The 25647-nt window shown below is 36.3% G+C and overlaps 1 protein-coding gene across 2 annotated transcripts in view; it reads left to right on the top strand.

Annotated features, from left to right (window-relative positions):
• The first annotated feature begins 19530 nt into the window (after positions 1-19530).
• The window catches only part of IGF1 (insulin like growth factor 1), a 46436-nt gene continuing 40319 nt past the window's right edge, over positions 19531-25647 (top strand). For both annotated transcript variants that reach the window (XM_062491259.1, XM_062491258.1), the window contains exons 1-2: positions 19531-19593; positions 23844-24000. In XM_062491259.1, the coding sequence (XP_062347243.1) occupies positions 19531-19593; positions 23844-24000 (220 nt within the window). The remainder of the gene's footprint in view (positions 19594-23843; positions 24001-25647) is intronic.

Here is a 25647-nt window from a genome sequence, read left to right as displayed (position 1 = left end):
GGAGATTTCTGTTTGGCATCAGAAAGATACACTCATACACTCTAAATTATCTATAACAAGGTGTCAAATTCCAGCTATGAGATTTTTTTTTCACACAAACATTTATAAATCAGCTGCCTAATCCTTCATCATTAGTTTAATACATATGTCTGTCTCAAAGGCATATGTACTGTCAACAAACCCAAATATCTTCCTCTAAGATATTAACAGTAATACCTTCAGCATAACTGATTTCCAATTCTTGTATATTTAGTCCATGCACAGTCTGCGTCACTGTTTGACATACCTCTATATGCATTAATTTTCTGCCTGCTTCTCCAATTGAAGTTCAAAAACCATTAAGTACTACTCTTTGGTCACACCAAATAAATCAACCAATGATAGAGTCTTTTAGGGAAATACATGCTATTTTCCCTGTTTTAATTCTGTTAGTCCAGTAATCAAAGGTATTGTCCCACCATGAAGAGAATGGGTATACTTGTGTTAATTATTGAATCTGCATGTAAATCAGCTTGCTCTGTAAGTTTTACCGGGCATACATTTTTTTAGAATATATCAGCTCTCGATAAGGATTCAGACACACCATCAAGTTGCTTGAGAAATTATTGTACAACACATGATCTTTGTTTGCCAGTTCACTCTGCCACAAAAAAAAAAACAAACCAGGAAATCACCGTGACTTAGATTAGTTCACAATAAAAACAACTAAAACTGAGACTCATTCCTCCTCATGCTAGAGGCTAAGAAGACCCACTTAGATTTGCAATAATTCAGCTGGCAGAAGACAGTATGTTAACATACCATAACTTGATTTGAAATTCAGGCTGATAGCATAGTACTGACTCCAGTGGGCCTTCAACTGCACACTGAAAGTACACTTCTTACATCTCTGTTTAAAAGCCCTGCTTATTCTCATGTCTTCTGGAATATTTTGTGGGGGGGAAGACTTATCCAAAGTTTAAGCTAAAAGCTAGTAACTAAACTGGTGTAACCTGGAGTGTCTTCTGAAGCACAGAAGAGTAAGTCTGACAATATTAATTGCATATATAGACACAGGTACATGATTAGAAATGTACTGATGCCATTTAGGTTTTGCCTTTTTCTATTTTCTCTTTATTCTTCACACATATATTTGTAGCTCTGTAGTCTATAGTATTAGTGGCTAGTTTCCCCAGTACTTTTCCATGGTCTTTCCCTAGGCAAAAAGACAAAAATTCCAGAGCTCCAAGCCCTTGGAGGTATAAGGCCCCTGTGCTATCTTGATTTTTCCTGGGAACCAAGGTCCAGAACAACTCTGAGATACATTCTCATGGTCAAAGTACAACTAGTGCTGAAGGCAGGCCCCAGAGAAGGGGCCTGGGGGAAATTGCATCACCACTTATCCTCCTAATTGGTTCTTTTTATCAATTATGTTAGTTTCCTAAAACCTACAAATGTGTACTCGTCCCTGTAGGGGTGGGCTTTTGTGGACATCTTTCCATAACTGCCTCTGAAGGCCTTCATTAAAGATCCTCTTTTATATTACCTCCTTGTTAAAATTATCTTAAGTCTCACTTCCAGGTTGGGCAAAAAGGCCACAGTACAGTACTGGTTGACTGGAGCACCCCAAAACATTTGCTGTCTTTCTCCCAGTCCCTTTTTCTCCAGATATTCAATGAAGTCCTTATGTCAATAAATTTTGAGTTGACAGTGTGTTAATGGTTGGACTTGATGATCTTAAAGATCTTTTCCAACCTAAAAGATTCTTAGGTATTGAATTATATTATCTCTGGGATTTTTCTTCATAATAGTATGTGTAAAGAGCTCCCCACAATGAAGCATATTCCATGGATGATCGAGATGTTACTAGCACAATGTAAGATAAAAAGCACATAAAAATGTATTGAAAGGTTTTCAAGTGAGAAATTGATATAAGTTTCAAGATCCCTGTTTCCAGTTCAATTAATTTTGAATATTATTTTACTAATTTGAGGGGATTTTAAAAGTATTAGTGCTATTAAGTTCTGTTTGGCTAAAATTTCATGCAGTGGTAGGTTAAACCTTTTCAATGATCACAGGATTAGCCTTAGCTTTCAAAGCTCATACAAAGGAAAGTTCTATAGTCCTTTCATCTGAGATGTTATTTTCTTTAGGATTATGAGATAATACATCTGGAACAACATTCATTCATCCAGGTTTGTGGTTTAGCTGAAAGTCAGTCCAAATTCCTGCAAGCACAAGTGACATCTGGCTAAACATGCACTTGGGTCAAGTTTAGACCTCAGCCACTATAAAGGGCTGTGGTTAAGACAGCATGCTCAACTTGACACCTCCCAAATAGTGGAATACACACTCAGTCCACACAAACATAACAAGTTAAAGTTACATACTTTTAATTTTTTTTGTTTCTCGGAGCTCAATATTTTCTTTCAATACCCTTCAAGACTTTTTGTCAAAAAGATTCTCTGGTGTTTGTACAGTGCTTCCTACAAGAGCTTAGGCTAAAAAATGCTCAAAACCTACAGGTGGTGTACCTGATATCTCCTAGTGTCATCAAATTCTAAACCAGAATTTCGGTGTTAACTGGTAGGTCCAAAGGCAGGAAGCAAGTTAGAAAATCTGAACAGGCAATTTATGAAATGGAAAAAAAATGAACTAGTTTAAAGGTAGAACACATAGCAGAAAGTCTATAATTCAAAATCAACCAAAAATTCAAGTTGTAACAAAACTGGGGAGCTACTTACCTGTTTGCACCAGGTGTTTCAGATGAGACTAAATCAGGACTTAGCTTCTTTGATTCTCATTACCTATTTTCTGGATGAATACACACTGACTTTCACCCCTAATTATTTTCCTTGGTTCTGAATGAGAGACCGAATTTCATCTCATAGTTCCTCCAGGGCCTGGAACTGGTCAGTCTTGCTTACATTTTTAAGGGTTCAGGAAGAAAAATTACTCCTTCTGCATCTTACATCACTGTAGAACCATCAGTGTAGAACCAGTCCTCTCAGCTATTTAGCAACACTGAATTTGAAACTCTTCTGTTGAGTAAAAGACATAAGAAAAGTAAAGTAGATGACTGTATCTGTCCAAAATGTACCTGTCCATAATGTGAGTACCTATTCATGTTATATGGCAGAAGTTACACCCAATGGCATTCAATTATTGGACAACCCTCATAGCAAGGAAAAAGAAAAAAAAATGGAAGCAAAGATTTTTAAGAAATTCTCTTGCATACCTCATTCCACCTGAAGTTCTTTAACCCAAATCCTCAGTATGGTAGAGTTAGCAAACAGCAGTGAAAAGGAGAATTAATGCTAAAAGACGCAGACAATCCAAGTAAGTGCACATTAATAAAAGTGAAGAATAGCACATAGTACAGGGGAATCACAAAACTTGTGGTGCACTGCAAATTATATAGGAGAAAAAAATAAAGCTGTAGGGCAAGAGAACAAAAAGTGTCACAAACACATTCCAGGAAGAGTAGAAAAGAAAATTAGATACATAGTTTATTCAGGTTCTGCTGGGAGGTAGGAGGGTTGTAACATCTGATTCAGCTTGACTTTGGACAACTCCTAAGCTATTTCTCCACTTTTCTGCTTCTAAAAATCTGTTTTTCTTTTGAACATGTATATTTTGTATTCCTTGTATGCTCTCTAGTGCTACTACTATTTTTTAAGGTGGCCCCTCTCTGTTTTTGTATTTACAGCTCCATCCTGCTCCTCCCCAGGGCACTTTTTAAACTGCCTCCTTTTCCCTTTGGCTCCAAACTGAAAGTAACACCTACACTGTTGATGGCTTGGTCACGGTCTCATAATTACCCCCAGCTGTTTGTCCAGGAGGCTTTCTTTCTGGAATTTTAACTTGTTTGTATATTTTTCTATTGGTCAGATGTGGAAAAGCCTGCAATCTGAAATAACTGCATAGTAATTAATGTATTAACCAGATCATCTTCCATTTACATATAATTTCCACTTAGCATCCTCTTACTTTCTCAAAGATAAGCCTCAAGTTCAACACTTTTTTTCATTAAGCATTTCTTACAGGTTTTTCTGGGATTTGGTCCAGCACCCTTTTTTAATAGCTTTCAGTATATTAATATTTGGTAATACTGCAACACATGGAATAAAGACTGCCCAGGCATTGTCATTGAGAATCACAACTTTTTTGCCCCAAAACTTCTACTCAAGTTCTTTGTATTGCTGGATGCAAACCAAAAAGGTTTGTGAATGAATCCTTTCCAGAATTTTATCTAATAGCCTTTGGAGAGATCCAGTCTACTGTACAGGATAAATGCATAGAGTGATATGGGGTAGAATACTTTAAACTTAAATGATAGAGAAGTACATAATCTGGGTGAGTTAACACTCTTTCCAGTAAAAATCAGTAGTTCACACAGAGTTAAATACGAACCATCCAACATTAAGGCTATGAACACATTCTTCAGCTCAAATTCTCTATCTTTTCTTGTCAGTATGATTAAAGGCTCAGATTCAATGTAACTGATGTCTAAGGAACTTTAATTTTCCTTTGATAAACTGACAAAAATGTAATTTCTTTAATCTTAATCCAAAGGGCACAAAGTTACAATGGACTCCTTGTGAGTTTCACCAAAACATGTGAAAATCTCTTCTTATCTCCAGAGCCCTTTACTAAAAGCCACTACAATACTCTGCCACATACAGGGCTACAGGCAGTGGATTAGTCTGGAGCAATTAGCTATCAACACTTGGTAGTTGTTTCTATGGTGGGACAGAGGTATATGAATAATTTCCCATAAAAAGTTGTCAGTAAAATAATAATTGGTTCAGAAGCAATCTAGGTGGAACAGGCAGAATATAGCAGTAAGTAGGAGAGCCCAAGGCCCTGAGTATTGAAGATGTGTTCTCCTAACTGGTGTTGGGACAGTTTGAGAGAGTAGAGGAAGTGCTTGAATTTTGGGTTCTACTAATTGCATTGTTTTGCCTCAAAGTCCTGTTATAATTGTGTGGACAGACACACAGACAGTCTTAAAATATTTTGTGCAGAGTAGGGCTATACTGTTGCAGTCATTATAAGGGAATTACAGGATGTGAAGTCTATAGCAGAAGTGAAAAATGGAGTTTATAATGTGCCAGTGCTATAATGTAGAACCATGTTTTTAACCCTGTTCTGTTTCTTCTCCGTAAATGCATACATACTCCTGAAATGTTCATACCCATCCAGTCTGTGGATATGTACGCAGCACATGCAGCATTTATCTGTATTTTAATTTGTTGCCTCTTATATTTTGTACATTGCTCCCTTTAAGAAGAGATATAACATGACAGAAGATGGGCTCAAAGGAATTCATCATGTCTGTACCGTCACTGGAATGAAATGTCTCTTTCTCCTATCCCTTGTTCCCATTTTCATTCAAATTGGACGGAAGAAACAGTCCTAGCAGATTCAGCTTGTCAGCTATATTACTGGTAAAAATCTGTTTGGAAACCAGATTCCTCCACATGAAAATGTGTGTGTTAATTAGCCCCTTTTGTGTCAGCCTGTTTCTGAGCCAAGTCTGAAGAGTCATTTGAGGGCACCGAATGTCTGTTCTGAAGAGAGGCTTACGCGATGGAGAGTGTCATGACCACTTGAAAAATTTTCTTCAAGGATGAGAACTTTTCTGTTGGCAACATGTTATCAGGAACATCTAGTTCAGCACCATCAAGGATTTTTCTGTTTATTTTAAAAACATGCAGACACTACAACTCCCTTTGGTTCTAGCAATACAGGGAACTGAGGGCAGAAGAAAAAAAATGTTCAGAGAGATTGATCTAATGAACTAAATGCAATTTATCATGAATTAATGTCTGGATTTAAATGCCACAAATTTACCTATCCACTGGCTCCATCTGCAATGATTTTAGGCACAGACCAAAGCCAAGAAATACAGCTATGACTTATGAACTTCAGTCCCTATTAAGAAAACTGGCAAGGATGAACAGCGGGGTGTTGATCAACCTATTACCAGCAGAAAGGGTATCTGTATGATGTGTGCCCATTTTTATTAAAAGCCTGTACTTATATACATTCCCTTTTTGTCTTTTGTGGCAAGTAAGGAACAATGTGTTCCAAACCCTGCTGACTTCACTGGCTGATATAGGGTCCCAGTCCTCCAGACTGAACTGGAGTGAACAAGGCAAAACTAACCAATTTCCCAACAAACCCAGCAAGTTTCTTCATTCCCTTCCCCCACACTGAGTCCATGTACTCACTTTATCTTTCCCAAAACTGCTGTCTCAAAGAAGCTCAAGGGTTATTTTTTCTTATAACCACCCTAAACTGCATTTCTGAGAGGACACTACTTCCTTCCATTCTCAGCAATTTCAGAGGCTGCCAGAGGCTGCCCCTCTTCCCAGAAGTCACTCACAAAGTCAACAAGCAGTTTACCCTCTAACTGTTTTGATGTTGGCCTGCCTTCCAGCTATTCTCAGTTGGCACATAGTCTCCTGCAGACTATAATCAGCTTGGCACATGTTAAAACACCCATGCCAGGGCTATGGCCAGAACGAGTCAAGTCAACTGCTGTGTTGCAGTTACAGTTTGCCTTGTTAGAGTTTCAGCAACACACTCAGGACCAGACTCTCTGACTGCCCACATTGTCTAGCACTTCACATCTCCTTTATGTGAAACTGAGAGCATTGCAGTTTTAATGTCAAGAAATAAACCTTAAGAGAATTTTCCTCCAGCATGCTCTGAATTCCTTACACAACTTAGATGATCTGCATTCCTGCCAGCCCACCCCAGTATTCCAAAACATCACGCCTAACCCAGCACAGCCCATACTGCCCCCATCTCATATCAGACTGCTTAACCCCTCTAGCTCTATGTGAGATATATCCTTTCCAAAACCCCACTCAAGAGGCCAAAATTCCTGGCAAGCATTTTTTCCCTTTGGAGAGAAAGTGCAACCATGATATCTGGGATAAGGAAGTGGAAATGGAGTACATAATTCCCTGGAAGGGGAAATTCAGTGAATCAGATATCCAGGTCTACAGTTATGAGCATGTAATTAAAGGCAGTGGAACACTTCTCCTGTCTACATGGTCACTGTTCCCTATGCAGGACATTCTGTCCACAGTCACATATAGAAAATGTGATAATAGATATTTTTTAATAAACACTCAGTGGAGAATTCAACAGTCTGCGTGACAGAGAAGGCTAGCAGCACTCACTCTTTGCCCATTGTTCTTTTACAAACACATATGGCTGTTAGGGCATGAGTTTTTTCTTAAATACTTCGGAAAAAAACAACCTTGTCATTGCAAGACTGGTATTTCAATTTTCTGGTTTCCCCTGAACTGCAAAATTTGCTAACTCTATAAAAACATCAAAATTAGGCAGCCCATCAAGGGCATAAGCATGTTATAGTGCTTCTAAAAAAAGTCAGTGCTTAATCTGACTGTCATAAATATGGGTGGTCTTTTTATATAGATTATGTCTGTATTGGCAAAAATAATTTTATGCCTTTTGTGGAAGAGTGTTTGTATTTAACAACTAGGAGAAAGACGCCTGTCTTTCAGATTTTACTATATTTTACAACTCTTTTCTCTGTGTAAGGCTAAGAGAATCATCTTAAATTGTAGAACAGAAGTGCAATTGCAAAATAGAAGTGACTTTTACACTTGACCCAAAAAAATGGTTTTGCTCTTTGCAAAGAGACTATTACTTTGGCCTAATGCCCCATATATTTTTATATAGATGGCATATTTCCCTTACCTTGCAAGACCAGTATCCACCAAGGTCAAGGTCTTCCTTTTATTTGTATAAACAGTGGCAGTCCATGCTCTCCCCACAGGCATTTTGAAGAGCTCTGTAGTCCTGAGTGACCCTTACAGCACTCTCCACACTGCCAGTCCACCTGCTCCACAGGCGATGCCTTTGTGCTTTGACTAAATTAGAGGAAATCTCAGCAGATATGTGGCACCTGTTCCATGTGGCTGAATTCCTTGTAGTCACCTCAGTGGGTAAGACAGGGGATGCTGACAAAGCAGGCCCAGAATGGCTAGTGCCAGGGCAGAACAAGACTGCTTGCTTTCCTTCTGGGCAGCTCCTTCCTTGGAGCCTGCTGCTTCCCTCCTCTCTCCTTCTCCTCTTCAACGCCATGACCAGTAACACACAGCCACAGAAAGGCCACAGGCAATGTTGAAGGGCAGCAATGAGAAGGCTGATTTAGGAAAAGCAGATTGATGGATCACAGAGTGTTTATGGTGTAGAGCAAAGAAGGGAGGAAGTATCCTTACAAGAGGTGTGTGCACACCAAGGACATCCTGTGCAGCTGAAAGTCGTGTGGTCACACATTCATTGTGGTCTTGTGTATGTCCTCTGCCTGAGACATCTTAATTGGGGATATCCTCTGGAGCAATGCAGAGAAGTACATAACTGCAGGAATCTAGAACCCATAATGAACTTCCTTCCTTTCTTTATCCTAGTGCAGGAGTTTCTGGGCCATCACACCTACTTGTATTTTATGCAGGAATGAAAAGTCCTAGAAGAAGGTATTTCTTGCCATCTACTGCAGCACAGACTTGCATGCAAAATGTTTCCCCACCTCCAAAGTTCCAGATTCTTTCCTGAAGATATATTCTTTAAGATAAATGTTTATTTAACATTAGTAACAAGCCTGGACATGTCTATTTATTATAAGCCTAGTAAAATGTACCCTTCTTATTGAAGAGGCATTAAATGTCAAGTTTATTTTGAACGACCCTTTAAAATGTAAGCAACTAATAAATAAGTGCTTCTTTTTTTTTGTTAATATAGGCCACTTAATCGTACACTTTTGATAAAGTCAGTCATTTAATGTTATGCTTGAATCTGTGTGTGGTTTGCTTTCTTTTTTCTCTTTTGATACTTCTGGTATTAGTTTAATTTCAGAGTTCCTACAAATTTACTGTAAAAGATCTGTTTGACAATGAGAGAAGAAGTTGCCAGCCATGCCAATTATAGTGATTTTGTGGTGTGGGACTTTAGGCCATTGGGAACTAAAGATCCATGCCAGAACAAAAAAAAAAAAAAAAAAAATATTTCTAGGCATCTATGTTCCTTTCACAATTGTATTCACATATCCAATTCAAGCTATGGCTCAGTAGTATGTTAACTAAAGAAAGAGATTAGGTTCACATTAGGACTTTCCTGACTACTTGATATTAAGCAGGAATATAGAAGAATTTGGTTTTTTTATTTATTATTTTTTGCTTAGAAAAGTAACATCTGGAACAAATAGAGTCTTTAACTGATTATCATTAACACAATTGTGTTGTGTTCTCAAAAAGCTATTAAAAAGTGTTAACATGGTTACATCATGAACTTCAGCTGGTTCTTATAACACACAATCAACTTGAGCCAGACATGTACACATATGCATATTTAAAATACTGTATTGTAAGACAAGATTCTGAGAACATTTTCATTAATATTAGGATTACTTACCAGTTCAAGCAGTTGTTTTGAAGACATATTTCACTACCCATATAACACTGAGCAGTATTTAAGTTCACATGTAAGCATGTCAACAGTTCTGTAGGTAGCAAGGAAGCCAGCAATCACTCGTCAAACCATTCTTTCTCACCTGTTATTCAAACAATGCCTTTTTAAAAGAGGCACACATGACAAAAAAATCAAATACAGACTTCATATATCAGAATGTTAAAAAAATCTTCCTGTGTAAAGCACAAATGGAACATGACAGCTCTTTTTTCACTATGCACAGCTTGAGGTACCAGTGCAAGACTGAAAGGAAAATGAAAAACAGCTATCTGCAACTACTAGATAATAATAATAATGTGGGGGACCTAGTACCATACCTGTCATTAATGCTCGGTTTTGGCATCAGTGAATGCCTTCACACCTTCAGGGAGAAAAAAATTGTTGGTTAAGCCATTTGTTTCTAGGAGACAAACCTCCTTGACAGATCTTCCCAGCTATGTCACCAGAACACCCAGGTTAATTTGTCACATATAGTAGAGAGACAGCCAAAAGCCATGTGCTTGCTGAGCTATGAAAACATTCCATGTGTTTGGAATTAAGATTTCTCTAGACTTCTCAGGTCACCTGACAGCCTGGAAAACCCAGTATTAGTTAGCAAATACAAGTAATTAGTACACAGTGGATCTGGATCACATTTGATTATTTGATGTGCAAGGTGATGCAAAGGTTGCCTCCAGGAAGAATGAGACACCAAGATTACAGGAGGCTGTTTCTCATACAATCTTTAGTCAGTGAGTTTCCTGTGACTACATAAGGACTGTGAAACTGAGAAGGACTTTGGAGCTCCCCAGCTGAGATCTGCGTTTTGAGCCTCAAGTCAGGACCTGAGCATGCACTGAGACCTTCTCTGCTGTGATTTCCAAAAAAAGATGGTGCCTGGGTTGTCTGCCCAGTGAAGCGTAGGCACAGCCCTCAAACCCAGCATTGCTGGTAAGTATGGAACAAAACAATACAGGATGGTTTTCCAGTCTTTGGGCAATACATGCCATGTGTACCCAGAGAAAAGCAATATTAATTTTACTAAATAGCAGTAAGATACCATTTCTGTGGCAGGAGGAGTAAACTGTGAAGAAAGAGAGTGAATTCCATGCTCAAAGCCCAAGAAATTATATGTTTACTATTCAGAAGGACATTTTGCAAGCCTGGAAAGTGGTCTTGGAGGTGCCAAATATGTGCTCACTCAGGCAGCCTTGAGTCCATACTTTATATCCTATTACCTAGCTACAGAATATTTCCCCAAAACACTCAATTTTCATTCAGGAAAGAAGCTGAATGCACAGTGGGGGCTGATGAAAGGGTTAAGGCACAACTTATCTTATTTTTATCATATCCTGTGCTTGATTTTTCAACCATAAAATCCTATTACTTAATTTAGAGTGAAAGGGATGTTATTTTTATGCAGTAGTAATGTTATGGACTTTTATGATGGAAGAAATACTGGCAAAATAGACAAATGTTTTTCCAGTAATAAACTCAACAGTAAGTTTATATGTATTGCAGTGTGACTAGAATACTATATAGCTATCACAACAAAAAGGTAGACAGAAAAGCACCTAATATATTCTTTGTTTCCCTGTAAAAAAATGCTCCTGGAATAAGAGAAGAAGAAAATTATAAAAATTATCAGTAAATATTAGAATAAAAGAAACAAATTGAATACACCTATCAGAATAATGTAATCCTCTGGAAAGAGTATCAAAGATATTTCTAGAATTTCAAGAAAACAACTGATTCCAAGCCAATATGTCCCAATCTTGCTAGAGTCCACGGTTCAATTATTAGTACTGAATGTTAGGGCTTCTAATACTAGATAAAAATATTCCAAGCATACATGACACAAAGATTCAAACAAAACTCAGTGTGCCTGTTAAAATTTGCTGGAGTTTTGACAGGTTAATTCTGTACCTGCAGTCTTTATGCCAGCTCACATAACAATTCACTCACCCCTAGACTATTATGAAGAATAAAATGCCATGTCTCCTTCTGCAATCAGCACAAAACCACATCAACGCTGAATTCTGCTCTGCCTTATTAGCTGAAATGTGATCTTGTGTTCACAGCTGATCTGGCTCCCACTTGTGATTCTGAGTGACCTCGTCCCATACAGATCCACTACAATGACTGCAGCCACAGAGAAAAAGGTCTGTTCATATATGAATTATTCACCAAAAGACTGAAAATTATAAAAAAAATCCCAAATAAATACAAGCATTTCAAAACACAGGTAGATACTGTGCTTTTATGTATGTTTTCATTTATGTCAAAAGGAAAAATAATGGAAATACAAATTTATAAAGAATGAGAAACCTTTAAAATCAAATACTAAGCAAAGAAAATTGCTCATCTGATAAAATCTGCCACACAGCCTGATAGGTTTGTCAAGTCTGAGTGTTTTGAAACATTGATGATGTGTGATGATCTCAAAACTGCACCAATATTCAGGTCTTTACCATAACGTGATGCTCTTGCCCATAAAAAAGTTTTCAAAAAGTAACATTTCTTTAAAGAAGCAATAAAAATCTTTCATGTAGAAAATATCCTATGTAACAAAAGAGCAAGAAAAATAAAGATTTAGGAAACTGAAATATGAGAGCTGTAAAGTAGACATAGAAACAGGAAAGTCCTGTTTAAATAGATAACACAGAATACAAAGTAAATGTTCTCTCCTTCTCTTAATCTTTTGTGAGAAAAGCTAAAATTCCAAACAATGAAATAAAACAGCTTAAGATTTATTTCTCTTCATCATTTAAACTTCTAGCCTGTGATACTTCTCACAGGACTTGACCTTCTTTAACAAAATTAAAACATGTTCTCTTACTTTCTTCTTTATTTTCTCATATAACAAAACCTTTCATATTAATGATTTTTTGCTTTGCTGTTTGTTTGTTTATTTTAATCTAAAATTCTCCGTAACACTGGAGGAAGAGAGGTTGATCTATCACAGAAAGCATGCATAGGATTCAAAATGATCTTGCCAATCTTAAAGGGTAGTTACCATCTATCAGCACCAAAAGAAGCCCAGTTAGCCTTGCAAGTGCCATTAGCACTGAAAAGAACCCCAGCCAGTAACCTTGACAGAAAGGGGTTTTTTTTTTTCTGCACAGGGGCATGGCTCAACTTATAAGGAGGTGCAGAGACAGGAAAAAAAGTCATGATCATGAGTGTGTTTGTAGAATCAGGACTTTATTCTATAAACCAGTCGTGTTTCCATATTTAGACTAAGGATTAGTTAATAAATTGTTACTTTACACCCTAAGTAATACATAAGCTAGGCATTGCTGTCTGCCACTTCAAGGGTTGCGTTACCCTTTCCAGTTACAATTCATTGTTTTTAGAGTTGTTACTCCTCTCTTACTCAAGTTTAAGTAACAGCCTTGCTTTTTTAAGCAGCATAGTAATGGAGCATAAATTTTCATCATACCTGATTGTACTTGTATGTACAGCAATCATTCCAGAAAAGGTTTTGTGAAGTAGGTCTTTGACAAGAACTCTTGTGAATTATGTAATACAAAAAAAAAATAAAATAAGAAAATAAGTAAAAGGAAGCATCTGTTTGAAATTCTTCCAGCTGTGCTTAACACATTTGGTAGATGACAGAGACATAATATGCGACAGGCTAACACAGTAGCTTGTCACTTCCTATAAACATACAGAAGTTGAAAAAAACATTCTTTCAACCATGATAACCTTTTCCAAAACATACATAATATGGCTTCCTCTGCCTTCCCTCTTTGAGTCTCAAAGTACCTAAAGTAACTATTATTCCTATATCACGAACAGGAAAACATGGAACTGGTTGGAGAAATCACTCAAGTGGCTCAAGTCATTCAAAGGTAGAAATTATAATAAGAGCTAGGTTCAATGTAGACATATTTAAGATCTGTTAGAGATCAAAGGTGCATTTTTGTTTGTTTTCATTCATTTACATACAGGATGCCCTGAAACCCAGAACCACAGGTTTGCAAAATTGGTCTCAATGGCCTGAGCTGCCACTGCCTTCCAGAAAACCTAAAACCACATCCAATGACAAAATAACATTATCAAAGCAGAGCAGATAAAAATAAAGGGTGTAAAATACATCAAGCTTACTAAGCAGATATTGCTCAGAACCACAAAATCCATGCATGGCTAAGGTAATTCTGCTACAGCTCAACATAATATTTTAAGATTAAACTAGGGAATGGAAATCAGAATTGGTCATTTGATCAGACAATTCTGTTCAAAATGACAGTGAATGTTACAGAGAAGCATTCATGAATCAGAGTCAATATAGCTTGTCTTTGGAGCAACTTTGTCATTCTGTGGGTTCTTTTTAATACTTAAATTATTCAGTAGTTTCTTGATGAAAGCATAGTTGACCAAAATCTAAGAATCAGAAATAGATGAGGTTGTTTATGGGCTTGGGTTAATTTTTTTTCCATTAGCTTTTATTGTTTTGTTCAAAATAAACCAGAGCACCACTGTATCAATAAGCCAAACTAGAGGTGACTGATTTATCTGTACTTCTATTTGAAGTAAATACACAGAAAAAACGTCAGTGACAGAGCTCAGTATTTGAACGTGCAGAACATATTGGCTTCAGTCCACAAAACACTGTATAAATTTAATGGGATAAGCCCCTTCTGAGTAGTAAATCATGAGACTGAAGAGAAATGAACCCAGAAGAAATAGTCCTAAGACATAGAATAAGAATCAGATTAATTGTAAATTAAATAAATTTAAAATGGTCAAAGCAGATGTTCTTTTTGGTTTAGAGGCATCTTATTTCATCTCCAAATAGAGTTTGCTTTTAAGTAAAATAAGGAGTAGTTTCTGAAGTGTCTAACTCATGCAAGTACTTCTCAGGCCAAGATAAAATAGATATTTTCGCCATTTTCTTACACTGTTTGCTTTGTATGGACGTACACAACCTGTTTGTAATAAAATTTACAGTGTTCAGTCCTCTTTACACTTTTTGCTAAGTCAGCAGATTAAAAACAAATCACACATAGGCATTGGCATTCATGTGTCTAACTTACAGAAGAAACAAAATACCATTAAACATATGTGCTAGACCCCATTTTATAAAAATCTATGAGCACAGATTTAGCCTTGATGCTCACAATGACTCAGGAAAAAAAAATAAGTCTCTACATTTCACCAAAATATGGAAGAAACGGTGTAGGAAATTAGGGAATATCTAAAGATGTACATTTTTCTTTCTGTGGCAGAGGAGCTTAAGTGACTCAGAGAAGTCACCCTTCATACACATATATGTTAACAGTTGCATATCCAAATCCCACCTATTTTACCTTGTTTCTATGCATGCAAGGGTAGAGCTTATGCATTCATATCTCCTAAATTTCTTTCTTCCCTAATTCTGACTTTTGGCTGATTTTAGGAATATCAAAGTAAGCAACTTTTTTGAGCAAAGATGACCTATTCAAGACTTAATATTGGGAAAGTGAGAGCAAGACTACAAACAGCTAAAACTGGGAATTTCCAGTTTAATGGAAAAAGTTGGTATTTTGATTATTCTGAATCAGAACAAACTATTTCAAAATTTCCCACAAAGCAGAAATTAAAAAAAAAAGATTAAAAAAGGCATTCAAAATGTTGAAACACATTTTGTTTGAGCTTTTTAGTTTTTTTTCTAATATTGATTTCCGTATTTTCTATTTTTGTTTTACAGTCATAACTATAGCTCATCTCATGCCACTTAATTAATGTGTAACTTCCATAATATACTATAATTTTTAAAAAGTTAATTGTTCAAATTGTGAACAGTTATATCCAATAGTTGATGTGTATTTCATTTGAGTAGGAAAATAAGATCAATATTTGGCTTTGTATTACAAAGCACATTTGTTTCAAAAACCAAAGAAAACCCCATGTTAATATGAAGGCATTCAAAACAGTAGCTACTTTAATCAACACTATACTATATTAATTTTTTATGCAATTTTATCTTATTTATCACAGTATTTTCACCATACACCATCAGTTTATGAGTCCGTGGATTAATTTTGAGCTGTTAATAGCATCAATTTGTTCTACCACTGCTACATGTGAGCCATAATTTTGGGCTTTCTCACATATCCAACCTGCTCTTGAAACACATGTTTTTCTTGATCAGCAAATACAAAGGATTTAAATTTATGTGAACCTCTCTAAAACTTAATCATGAGAGCTTGTACTGTCCCTGCTTTGCCCCAGATGAGAAACTGTTTTTCATGGGACTGCCTTCTCCTTGGTGCTTCTTCAATACTAACAAAGTAATGACAGCTCAGACTGTATGCCCTCATCCTTCCCATCAAATTTGTTACTTCTATTTCATCTAGTGATGATGCCGCTTATGTCACCATTACAAAATATTTTGGGGCTTTTTTTAAAAAAAGGTTTTTTAGCTCAAATCAGTTAGCAAAATGATTTTTTTCTTGACTTCCCAACTTTTAACTTGATGAAAGAAATTTTCCACCATATACTTGACTGATCAATAACTTCAACACAGAATTACATATCAATAAAATACTTCCCTTCATCTCCTCCTCCAAAAACAAACTTGTCTCTGCTGTTTTATATAATGAAGAATAGCTGTTTGCCAGCCACTGTGTTTATTGCCTTCTTCCATCCTCTCCTAAACCATGCTCTTTGCCCTATCACCCTCTCACTGGTATCTGTTATGGTGGTGACACCTCTTACAGTGGTTTTATCTACTGGAGTGGTTCTATGTTGGTTTTCTATTGGAAAATTTGTAATCCCACTGTAAAAAATCCCAAATAACAGCCACAAATAATTGCATTTGGTAAGAGCAAGCTAACAGAGAAGAATGCAAGACAAAGGCACACTGGTTCAGGCATTTTCTGGCATTGTGGCAATGATCCTACCTTTTAAGAAAGGATTTAAGTAGGGGCAATATATTAATTAGGATAATTGTGTATTTGGTATCTTATATATAATATCTATAATATATCTATTTATATATAAGACAGAATTGTCCCTGGATAAACTGACGCATGAGCTCTATAGTACTGGAGCATGTTAGTGAAATAACTGAAGTATTAAAGTACAAAAGAGGAGGATCAGGACACAAATTCCTAAATACTTGATCCTATCTCTCACACATTTCATATATCTTTGTGGCTAAGAAGTCAAACAAGGATATATATATATATATATAGCTATTGCCTTTTCATGTAGAATAGCAACACATATTCCAGTTAGAAAACTTTCCTGATCTGTACATCTTTTGTAAATACCTTGAAAACTGCTGTGAACGCTGTAGTTTGCAGATGCATTTTATTTAAGGGAATGTATACAACTGCATAAGTATGTAGTTATACAGCACTTTATTCTAAGGGGTTTAAGGAGTTATTATATTTAACAAGGGAGAAATGAACCAATCTCCAATAGTTAACTGACTGCTACACTGACTAGAATATTATCACCAGCATAGAAGCTATATTTTGGGAAACTAGTCATCCCCAGATCATGATGACCAAAGCAATTTTTAATTTTCAGTTAAGCAAAAATGGAATAACTTCTTGGTGAAGAAAATCAATGTATTAAGTCTAAAAATCCCTAATGGAAGCCTTTCTTGAATCTCTTCTGTTTTCCTGCCTTTTCACAATACCTGTTTAAAACAAGTACCAAAAGAAAGAAGTGAAAGTGCAACAGAACCTTAGGCTGGTCAGGTGCACTGAGGAAAGGCATGGAGAATGTCTCTGAGGAAAGCCCCAGAATTACCAGTTGTTTAGATTGCTATGATTCTCTGATTACCCTGACAGACCAAAGCTGAATCTTCTACTTCATGCTGCTCTCATGACCAAAAGAGGCCTGGTGAAACCTAGGAGAAAGCAAGCAGTGAGGAATGAGAAGAGCACTTGAAGCCCAGGCAGCAGGGAGGTTATGGAGTTTATTCCTCCTCATATTTAGGAAGAAAAAGACAGAAGTGTGTGCACCCATCTATAGTGCTGTAAAAGCAAAAAAAAAAAACCCAAACAAACAAAACCAAACAAAAAAACCACACAAAAACCCCCAAAACAAAACAAAAAAAAAACCCAAAAAACCAAAAACAAACCAAAAAAACAACAACAAAAAAAAAAAGAAAAACAAAAAAAGAAAACCAGAGCTTTGTTATTTGTCTTCCCACATTCTTCTCCAAGGCTAGTGGAATAAGGGATACATGTCCTACAAGTTGCAGCAGGCTTCATTGAGGTATGTGCAGAATGGTGCCACCATTCATTGACCTCTGAGATGCAGAGGGGAGAATAAAACAGACCAGAATATTAAAATTCAGCACCTATGGTACAAATGTGTATCAGAATACTTGAAATATTACTATTATCTGAACTAAGCAAACTTACCTCAAAGCCCCCTGTGCTTCTGCCATTATGGTACATTAGAAGAAATCCCTTCCAAAGATTAATCAGCTTAGCTAACCATACACTGCTGAAAACTGCACAAAGCAGAGCATTAGCCATTCATAGAGGATACAAATAACTAAATGTGTACTTTCTGCCTGGCAAGTACCCTATAGTTCAAGGTGGATCTGAAAACTGAGAACAGATCTGGGCCAACATGATCTCAATTGTTATTTTCAATAATAAAGTACAGCTAGCACCTCAGCATGCAATCCTCAGTGGAAGTGGACAGGGACAAAATGCAATGTTCTGAAACAGCTTTTATGGAAGTCATGCACTGCTTCGTGTGTTTGGTCTCTGGAGCTGCAGCTTTGTTTAGTCCTCTACTTTTAAATGCCATCTTCCAAACCCAAAGGGTAACAAGAATAAACTGTGTCTATAAAACAACATCACAACTTTATTCTCAATAGCTAAGTATTGAAATGCAAGCATACATTATAAATAGAAAAACAGCTGGCTTGGAGCACATTGCAAGCCACTAACACAGTTGAGGGATTTGAATGACATCATAACCCGTGAGAGCATGTTGCTGGCCAGCTGGTGTTATTTATAATATACTCATAATTGAGGAAAAATAAAAAGGCAGAAGTTAGGTATTGCAGAACTAATAAAGTCGAATTCTCTCTTTCCCAATGTAATTTCAATTGTTATCAAGAGAAATTTGAAGGTTATTAATGAAAAAGGGGGGGGGGGTAATCACTTTATAATTACAGCAGCAGATAAGATAAATATCATGGAAGCCTCCCAAATTGGGCTACTTGTGTTAGTATATCCATAGTACTGTAAGTTCTAGGAAATTACATGATTTCTTCTGTATGATGGTTGAAAGATCACAAAGCCATTTTGCCCTATTTACAAGTAGTTCTCAACAATTCTATTATTTGTAGAAAATTACAAACTACTATTTTAGGGTTAATCACAGAGAGAATTAAAGGTTTTAATTGGTACTCAGCATACAGGCATGCCAAGTTTAATAATGTAAAGACACATTAAGGGAATAGTAGATAACTGCCTGCCTGCCTTTCTGTACTATATAAATAAAATACCCATCCTGCTATGCATAAATAAAATATATATATACACACATATATACACAAAGGTATGCATATATACAAACATTGCCTATACATATTTTTTATATATTTGAAATGCACACACAGCTACCTGAAAGTTAACCAGAATACATTTTCTTATTTTTCATGGCAGCACAAGCTCTTTTTGTCTGCTAACCCTTCAGTCACTAATTCACATTCTTTTAAAGGGAAAAAAATATGCTTCTGTGCTCTAGTTTTAAAATGCAAAGGTATGATGTTATTTGTCACTATGCCCAAAAAAGTCCTTACTCGGTAACTTTGCCAGAAGAGGGAGAGAGAGAGAGGCAAATGCTCCCCCAGCTGTTTCCTGTCTACAGTGTCTGTGTAATGTAGATAAATGTGAGGATTTTCTCTAAATCCCTCTTCTGTTTGCTAAATCTCACTGTCACTGCTAAAATCAGAGCAGATAGAGCCTGCGCAATGGAATAAAGTCCTCAATATTGAAATGTGACATTGCTCTCAACATCTCACATCTCTCTGGATTTCTTTTTTCTCATCATTACTGCTAACAAATTCATTTCCAGACTTTGCACTTTCAAGAAGCAATGGAAAAAATCAACAGTCTTTCAACACAATTAGTTAAGTGCTGCTTGTGTGATTTCTTGAAGGTAAATCTTTATTACTATTTCAAATAATTTTTTAGTTTTATTTTGCTGTGTATTGTCTGCTGCTGGCTTGAGTATTGTGCACTTTTCAATAACATTATTTTAGAACTGAGTATTATTTATAAATTGCTGAACATGCAATTTTATGGGATCTGTAAAATGGTTGTATGTAATAGTTGCAATTACATAGATAACTGTATGGGTAAACTATTGTAAATACATGTCTTAAATTTCACTTCTATTCAGAGAACTTTGTAATATTTCAGTTATGTCATTATTAAAAGGTCCACATACATCATTGTCTATATTGTTAATGAATGCTTCTGAAAACAAGAACTTTTAGCTATTTTCTGCAGGTGCAGGATTTTATAGGAAAAAAGGTATTATTCACAGGTTAAGTTTCTGCAGTTTTATTATACACAATTATAGAGAAAATGTTCATGCTTTCACAAGGAAACTTTTAAGGGATGTTGTCACTGCAGCAATTTTCTGGCAGCATCGTGGCATTTACTTGGTTTTTGCTTTCATAAATTAAAAGTAAATGAGAAGTTCAGTTTGTTTGCTACGTTAGAAACCAGCTGCGACTCTTGCTGACCTTGCATATTTGTACAGCTTAAGCAATTGTACATAAAGAAAATGGAAATTCCCTTACATGTTCATCTCCAAGTTTTCCCTTCTAGGGAGGGCTTTTTCAGGAAAGTTTGCATGTGAAGTTTGATGTTAGGACCCTATAATTTCTGCACAATAATATAAACTGTCTTAGGGTAAATTTGACTTCAGTAGGTGCATTGACCTCTGTTTCTGTCAATTGGCTCCAGTCCAACTTTCCATTATCTGCAAATTTATTTCCTTCAAGAACCTTTTTCTCTCCCTAATATTTTGCAAGGACACTTATGCAGTTGGAAGAATTATCTTATTTTAATAGTTTAAGGCCTAATTATTTTTTTTAGTTGGTCTTACACTTAAAACACACTTATCTCATTTTTTAATGACCTAATTACAGGTCTGTAATTGCAAGGGATGAAATCATCCCCTTAATATATAAATGGGCATCCTTTCCAATATACTTGAAAGACGAAGGGTTGTTGTTTTTGGGTTTTTTTTTAAAGTATTGAGCAAGGCACTAAGAGACATAAAAGTAATGTGCTAGTTCCTCAGCTGTGCATCCTGCCAAGCTTCCTTGGAATCAATGGAACATATTGATTTAGGTTAGCATGTAGCCCAGATTCTTTGCTCAAAGTTAACAGTATTTAAACCTGGATCCACTCTAGAGTATATATGCTTTATTTATATAACTATTACTAGTGAATACTGATATTTCATAATAATTGCACATTTCTACTATGGCTTAATAATCAGGCCCAGCCCCTCAGGAATAAAATGTAATTTTGAATATATAATAACAATCTTCATTTCTTGCTATAGCATATACTCTCCAAAAATATGTTGCCTCCTTCAAGGTACTTATAATATTTGCAGATGTTCTTGCATGTTACTAAAATGACCAAGCATGTGAAGAATTCTTATGCACAACTTATGTCAAGTGATAGTTTGATAAATGAAGGGGACTTACATAGAAGAATTAAAAAGTGAATAAGATTTAGAGTGTAAATATATGACATTCCTTTGTGGTCCTACTCCTCTGGTCTACTAAAAGAGGAATGTAGCAAAAGCTGGCTATTTTACTGAAAAAAGAGGAAATTCCAGCTGTGAAAATATGGTCAGTCATTCTATGCAACTAAAAGAAGTGCTTAACCAGGATCATCTTGAACCTGTATTCAATTTCCTAACGTAATTAGATGCTTCGATAAACCCCACCCACACATCAATGCGTTTTAAGTTCTCAACTTTCTAGTCAAACTGGGGATAGTGTAAGTACTCTGCTTGATTGTAGAGAATCTGAAGCAATATTGGATTACAACTTTGTCTTTTCCTGAGAATATTCCCCTCAGATATAAAGGGGCACTTTGATTTTATCACAAACATATTGAATAAATTGATGTTGTGTTTAATTAAAATGAAGTGAAGTTAGAGTTTTAAACTATGATTTGGAACTTGCTTTGATGACACAATATTTAATTTATCAAATAATTGGTTGAACCCTAGAAACATGCAAGCCTGTTTTCTTTTCTGCAAAGTTTTTAGTTGTTTGAAAGTCTTGACTGTTGTTAAATTTGGAGATAAAGTTAGAAATTCTCTGTGGTTTATACTGTGCAGCCTTTTTTGGCTTCCACTAAAGGAAAAACAGTAGATAATCTGTTTTGTCGTAGTTCAGTGCTGATATTTATCTGAAAATGCAAGCCAGCTGAGAAGTCTTGAAAAATAAAAAATTGTTAAATGTCTAAAATTTATGTTTATTTCTGGACCAAATGTTATACGAGAACAAATTGTTAAATACATAATGTTCTTGTATTTGTAATGTCTTTCAGCTTTCTGAGGCAGTGTGCTAAACAGCTTTCTGCTTTACCTCCTCAGAACTGGGAACCATCTTAAACTGCAGGTGCATCACATTTATCTTCTAAATTCAAAAATAGGGCAAAGGAGAAAAGAAATTGTTGTTAAGATATGGAATCATTACAGGAAATAGTGCCTCATGTTATCATCATTCATTTATAATCTTATCTTTTTCCATCTGCCATTTAAGTCATGTCCATGCATTCGAGTTTGTTGGGGTTTGCATGGCAAAGTTGGCTAAAGACACTTGTGAATGGGAAAATAATTATTCTTTCTTTTTTATGACACAGCATGGGATTTTAAATTGTTCATTATTTACACAGTGGAAATAAGGGACTCAACCAGCCAGGCACTAAGATCTCTTACCAAGAAAACAAGAATTCTTAAAATTTTTTGACTAAAAAAAGCTCAATACCCCACTGGATCAGATCCCAATTGATCAGAAAATAGATAACTTCATCTTTTTTTCAAAAGTTCAGTGAAGAAATATTAAAGATTAAATGGTCCCTGAAACCCTGAAAGAAACTGTAGGGAAGGATTAATAAATTTACTTCAATTGCTTTGCACTAGACTGCTAACACAAAGCAGTTTTAAGCCAAGTTTAACTGTATGTGGAAGACAGATTTGTAACTTCTTACCTGACTGCAATGCTAATGTTAACCTTGAAAGAGAATGAAGTTAAATGAAGATTTACACCTTTCAAAACTATCATTTTTGGCAATTGATCTAAGTAAGTTCAGAATACCCATTAAGCACATTTCTCAGTGTCCTGCTACTATACATAAATGACTTTTCCTAGTATTAAAAGAAAAGGCTCTCTTCTTTGCACGTTGGGTAAGAAATTAGGTGGACATAAAGGGATACCAAAAGAAATGGAAATTGATTGCAGCCTTACACCCATTGAGGACTGTCCTTGCTTCAGTCATAAGTACTGGAAAAAGATAGTTCATAACCAAATGTAAATGAGAAAAGAATTATCACGTCATGCCACACCTACCTAAGAGGGTATAATGGAGGTCAGTAAAGTACAGCTGCTTGCAACAAGTAAAAATACAAATCTTTAATGGATTAAAATTCATGCTCCTGTTAATTTCTCTAATGTTTCCAAATGTTTGCCTGCTAGTAACAGGGGACTGTAAGAGTCACTGAATGTGGTCTTCTGCTACAGAAGATCCCACATCAACTCCTGTAACTTTGGCAAGTTGAACCTTGCAATGTTTTGGGTTTGTCCTGGAATTTTCCTTTCTAAGGTGGCTGGAGAACTCTGGAGTGTTATTAATGAGCTCCTTTTCTATTGGCCAAATTTCCTTCCAGCAAATTTAGAGCCATTTAATCTTTCAACAATGTTGGTTGTAGTTTAAATAGCTCTTCTCCATCACACATCATCCCATTTCCCACAGGACATTGACAGACAGCTGTCACATTCCCTCTTAGCTTTTCTGGTCTGAGACAAACCAAAGCAAGGTTGTTTTCCTTATCCCTATTACACCAAGCTTCCCTTTGTCTGTCTATTCCACTCTTCCATGTCTTGCTTTGCAAAAGCAAATATAAGCCATGGTTACTACAGGGTTTCCTAATTAGATGTGGTTGTGAGTATTCACCAGAATAAATAATCAGTTTCCAAAATACACGGACTAGAACATGTAAGCATTTGCAAAATCATGGTGAGACATTTCCTGATACCATGTTTATTGTCCAAGAAATCACAGTACATATTCATCCTCATTCACAAGGGTGCAGGAGTCATTTTTTTAAGACTCTTTGGGTGAACTCTGACACTGCTTCTGCTTCCTTGGCAGGTGAAGATGCACACTGTGTCCTACGTCCATTTCTTCTACCTTGGCCTGTGTTTGCTTACCTTAACCAGTTCTGTTGCTGCTGGCCCAGAAACACTCTGTGGCGCTGAGCTGGTTGATGCTCTTCAGTTCGTGTGTGGAGACAGAGGCTTTTACTTCAGTAAGTCCCCTTTTTCTTTCATTTAAGTGCTAAACACTTCCATGTAATCCATTGGATTCTGCAACTGCTGTAAATTAGCTTAGCTATGATCATCCAGGCTGTCAACTAGGACTGCCATCCTATACCTGGAAGATGCCCAAGCCTTCAGTTACCATGAAACCTCAGTAAAGAATAAAGTTGTGCCTGTGTTCAGCCCCTGAGTTTCTGACAAATTTTCATTTTCAGACTTGTTATTGTTTTTCACCACTTTCCAGCTGTCGCTATTCCACCTGCTGTATTACTGCTTTCCACTGAGCTGTCACTGAAATTAAATGAATGAGAGCACATGCTAAACCCAAGACACTCATGAGGCAGAACTACATGTACCTGTTATGTTAGACTACTAGGAAACACTTTAAGTACACACTGTATCATATTAAAAACACACTAAGCTTCAACAACTGGTTTGAAAAAAAAGAAGAGCTGGAAGGCAGCAAGCAGAAAGTTACCACATCCAAGTATCCACATGCTTCACCATCTAAATACAGGTGGAGGAAAACTCACACGCGGTGAGATAATGAAGACTATCACCAGTACAGGCAACAGATAAAATTAACTCTGCAATAGTGGGGATCAAGAAATACTCAACTTTTAAGTAACAGAAATCTATTTCTGATTTTCAGCTATTTGCCACTTCAATAACAAAGTTAATTAAACTTTTAGCTAGCTAATTAGCTTTTAGCTAATACATTCATTACTATATTTTTTTTTCAAAATGTGACAGAATTTGGGCTCCTATAGCCCTTGAAGCTAGCAGCTACTTTTAATAACAGTATATGCTTCTCCAATATTCTTGATATTCCTTCATGGTTGAAGCTTCTTCTAAGTTACCATTTTGGTTTTCTCATCACACCTACCCTCTTCCTATTTATTTCTATTCATGGAATCAGTGTTTTCAGTGTTTTCTCCTTGCTTGCAATAAAAACAGAAGTTGAAACTCTTGCACTTCTAAAGCCCTAATTTCCTCAACATATAAATTGCAGAGATTTTCACTGTCTTCTTGGCACATTTTATTAAAGTTCACTTTTGAAACCTTAGTTTTATGTATGCAAAGTAATCCACTAAGGGTTCAGAAAAGAACCCTTCTTTTCTGTATTTAACACCTCAACTCTTGTAAATAGGCACCTGCTCCAGGGTGCTGTTTAGCTTAGTACTCTAGTGCTAAACACAGTATTAAAAGTACTGGAATCTCTCATAGAGAAATTTACATTTTCCTATGAACTCGTCAGGTGTTCATCAATACACTAAAGTCGGTTGCATTTATTAACATTAGAGTTAGGGATTATTTGAATGTCCTAAAAATGTTTTATGGCTGGGAATGCATGTTATCTCCCCCTCCTGTTTCTGCATCAGAAAACAATGAGACAAAACATCCTTAGAACAGCAGAGCAATTGCTCTTTTACTGTGTATGTATCTCAGGTGTTTCTCTACCAGCAAAATGTTTGCTGCTGGTTCAGAGACCTGTCATGCTTGCTTTCCACAAGAGTAGCTGCTACTGGCCAGCAATCAGACCAACTGTTAGGTGTACTTTGTGATCCTCAAGGTAAGAGGTCATGTGAAATGCTAATCATTACCAATAACTCCCTTTGGTTTCCATCTCAGTTATT

This window comes from Cinclus cinclus, chromosome 4, assembly GCF_963662255.1.
Source record: "Cinclus cinclus chromosome 4, bCinCin1.1, whole genome shotgun sequence".
NCBI classification, from domain to species: Eukaryota; Metazoa; Chordata; class Aves; order Passeriformes; family Cinclidae; genus Cinclus; species Cinclus cinclus.
The sequence above is the reverse complement of the archived record's forward strand: the minus strand, read 5'-3'. Positions and strand labels throughout refer to the sequence as shown.